A 3,753-nucleotide genomic window follows, 5' to 3' on the forward strand; every position below is an offset into this window, starting at 1 on the left:
TATTTGCCATGAAGTGATGGGACCGGATGCCATGATCTTAGTTTTCTGAATGTTGAGTTTTAAGCCAACTTTTTCAGTCTCCTCTTTCACTTTCATCAAAAGGTTGTTTAGTTCTTCTTCACTTTGTCCCATATGGATGGTGTCATCTGCATATCTGAGGTTATTGTTATTCCTCCCTGCAATCTTGACTCCATCTTGAGCTTCATCCAGCCCAGTGTTTCTCATGATGTCCTCTGTATATAAGTTAAATAAGCAGGGTGACAATATTCAGCCTTGATGTACTCCTTTTCCTATTTGGAACCAGTCTGTTCCATGTCAGTTCTAACTGTTGCTTCTTGACCTGCATACAGATTTCTCAAGAGGTGGGTCAGGAGGCCTGGTATTGCCATCTCTTTCAGAATTTTCCACAGTTTATTGTGATCCACACAGGTAAAGGCTTTGGCATAGTCAATAAAGCAGAAATAGACGTTTTTCTGGAACTCTTTTGCTTTTTGATGATCCAGCAGATGTTGGCAATTTGATCTCTGGTTCCTTTGCCTTTTCTAAAACTAACTTGAAGATCTGAAGCTTCTCAGTTCACATATTGTCCAAGCCTACTTTGAGAATTTTGAGCATTACTTTGCTAGCGCTTGAGATGAATGCAATTGTGCAGTAATTTGAACATTCTTTGGCATTGCCTTTCTTAGGGTTTGCAATGAAAACTGCCTTTTCCAGTCCTGTGGCCCCTGATGAATTTTCCAAATTTGCTGTCATATTGAGTGCAAACTTTCACAGCATCATCTTTTAGGATTTGAATTAGCTCAACTGGAGTTCCATCAGCTCCACTAGCTTTGTTCATAGTGATGCTTCCTAAGGTCCACTTGACTTCACATTCCAGGATGTCTTACTCTCGGTGAGTGATCACACCATCATGATTATCTGGGTCGTGAAAATCTTTTTTGTACAGTTCTTTGTATTCTTACCACCTATTCTTAATATCTTTTGCTTCTGTTAGGTCCATACTATTTCTGTCCTTTATTGAGCCCATCTTGATATCGCTAATTTTCTTGAACAGTTCTCTCGTCTTTCCCATTCTATTGTTTTCCTCTAATACTTTGCATTGATCCCCGAGGAAGGCTTTCTTATCTCTCCTTGCTATTCTTAGAAAGTCTACATTCAAATGGGTATATCTTTCCTTTTCTCCTTTGCTTTTCCCGTCTCTTCTTTTAACAGCTATTTGTAAGACCTCCTCAGACAGGCATTTTGCTTTTTTGCATTTATGTTCCTTGGGGATGGTGTTGCTCCCTGTCTCCTGTACATTGTCACAAACCTCCATCCATTGTTCATCAGGCAGTCTATCAGATCTAGCCCCTTATATCTATTTCTCACTTCCACTGTACAATCATAAGGGATTTGATTTAGGTCATGCCTGAATGTTCTAGTGGTTTTCCCTAGTTTCTTTAATTTAAGTCTGAATTTGGCAATAATGAGTTCATGATCTGAAGGAGAAAAATTTTAGCTGTTGAGTATTATGTGTGTGTGTTTGCATAAAGCTATCCTTTCTTCAAGGAAAAATTAAAATATATATACATACACAGTTGTCTGAGAGTGACATAAACCACAACAATGAAATACCAGGATACAGAAATGGGTCTATGGAGGAGCTCCTGGGCAGGAGGAGGACAGAGACTCTCTGAGGAGAATCCCCTCCAGGCCCCCCACGGCCCAACGCCTCTTCTGCACCTGCTCCAGGTCTCAGCTTTGAACTGCGTCCTGAGCGCCCCCTGGTGGTCACGGGCCCCTATGCAGGGAGGTTTTGGGGCTCACACTGACTTCCCCTCACTGTGTCTCTTGCACAGTAGTACACGGCCGTGTCCTCAGTTGTCACTCTGCTCAGTGATAGAGAGACTTGGCTCATGGAAGTGTCCCTGGTGATGCTGAGCCGGGATTTCAGGGCTGGGTTATAGTCTGTGCTTCCGCCACTATCTATACCACCAAGCCACTCCGGCGCCTTCCCTGGAGCCTGGCGGACCCAGTTTACAGCATAGCTGGTCAATGAGAATCCAAAGACCGTGCATGTGAGGGAGAGGGTCTGTGAGGGCTTCACCAGGCTGGGGACTGACTCCCGCAGCTGCCCCTGGGACAGGACCCCTGTGGAGAGAGAGAAGCACAGTGACCCATGGGCTCAGATGCAGCTTCCCCACGTGCCCATGTCTGATCCAGAGACACTCACCTCTGGGGGCTGAGAGCACAAAGAGGAGGGTCCACAGTGGGTTCATCTTTGAGCAGATGAGAGTCACCACTCCCGAAAGTCTCTTCAAGCCTGAGGAGGAGCCTGAATTTAAGTGAGCTGGTGCTCTGTCTCTACCCTGTGACCTGAGTGGATATTTGCATATGGGGGGGGGGAACCTCCGTATAAAAAGCAGAAAGCAGTGAATAGAGGTCCTGTCTATGGGGCTCCCGATGTGAGGGGGTGCTCTCTGTGGCCTCAGAGAACTCAGCCCCTCCTGGGGTCCCCTCCCTAGACCAGGAAGACTGTTGAGGAATGAAATGATGAAGGAGGGCTGGTCAGGAAAAAAATGCTTTCAGGGAACAATGGCAGATTTGGGGAAGAGACTTTAATCTCAAGAACGTGTTTGCCTTTACTCAAAAAATGCCCACCACACATTCAGGTACCAGCCGTTTGTTAGACACAAACTGTTGTTTTTTTTTTGTTTTTGTTTTTTCCTTTCTGATTAGCTGATGTTTACTTATCCCATATGCAAACATCAGAGAAAAATATACATGTAATAATCACATTGAATTCAAATGGAGTTGAGTACAATTAAATGTTTATCAGAATTCCCAAAGCATTTATATTTCCCTTTGCTTTCTTGACTGTTTTTTCATCTTTAACAGCTTAAATAACCTCAAGAATCACTCTAGAGGAGGTTTGTTCATAGTAATTAAAGACAGTATTACTTTTGTGGACAAAGTAGACATTTCTGCTGAGATGCTCGTCTTCCCAGCACGGCTGACCTTGCCCAGTGGCCTGTCCTGCATTTCGCTGTGCACAACTGAGTGTCTGCAGGAACTCGTGAACCTCAGCATCTCCTCCCTGAGGGTGGGCACTGAGGGCCCAAGGCTGCTGAGGACTGAGGACACACAGCTCCTGGGAGCTCCTCGGTGCCCCGACATGCTGCAGCTGTCCTGATCACTGTGTGCAGGCTCCCTCCTCCTCCCGGTGCTTATTTCTTCCTCTCTGCGTCCCTGCCAGTGAGATGGGAGCTCAGGGAGTGTAGTTCCCACCACAGTGGTGAGAGGACACGCGTGGTTCTTGGGGGTAAACCTTCACAGTGAACGGCGTGCAGAGTGTGAGGGCGGCAGGGTCAGAGGAAAGCCCCTCCTCAGGAAGCAGGTTCCCTTGAAAACCCCACTGAGAACAGCTTTCCCGAGTCCTGGGTCTCTGTGTCCTGGACTGAGCCTGAGGTCCTCTGAGTCAGCAGTGCTGGAGGGCAGAGCACAGCTCCCCCATCTCCCTGTGGCCCTGAGGCTGTGGCCTCAGCACCTGCATTTCCGTCTTGAGGATATAGATTGGGGGATGACAGTCACATCATGACAGTCGTGTGTGGACTTTACAGAGGGTCTGCCAGGGGTGGGGAGTGCTGTCATCAGTGGTGTTATCTCTCCTGGAGCCAGAAAAGAGCAGTGTGTGTCCCCATCTCTGACTGACACCCTGTCCACGCGACCCTGAGATTCAACACTGCAGCTTCCGGGCAGGTCAGCTCTCCCTCA

General features: G+C 46.9%; 1 gene segment (V, D, J or C); it reads right to left on the reverse strand.

Annotated features, from left to right (window-relative positions):
* Positions 1-1,780: 1,780 nt before the first annotated feature.
* On the reverse strand, positions 1,781-2,303 carry LOC129633979 (immunoglobulin heavy variable 4-59-like). The segment is given in 2 exon segments: positions 1,781-2,130; positions 2,213-2,303. Coding segments are annotated over 2 exon segments (396 nt in total).
* Between the last annotated feature and the right edge of the window lie 1,450 nt (positions 2,304-3,753).

The sequence above is a fragment of the Bubalus kerabau genome, chromosome 19, assembly GCF_029407905.1.
Source record: "Bubalus kerabau isolate K-KA32 ecotype Philippines breed swamp buffalo chromosome 19, PCC_UOA_SB_1v2, whole genome shotgun sequence".
Lineage (NCBI taxonomy): Eukaryota > Metazoa > Chordata > Mammalia > Artiodactyla > Bovidae > Bubalus > Bubalus kerabau.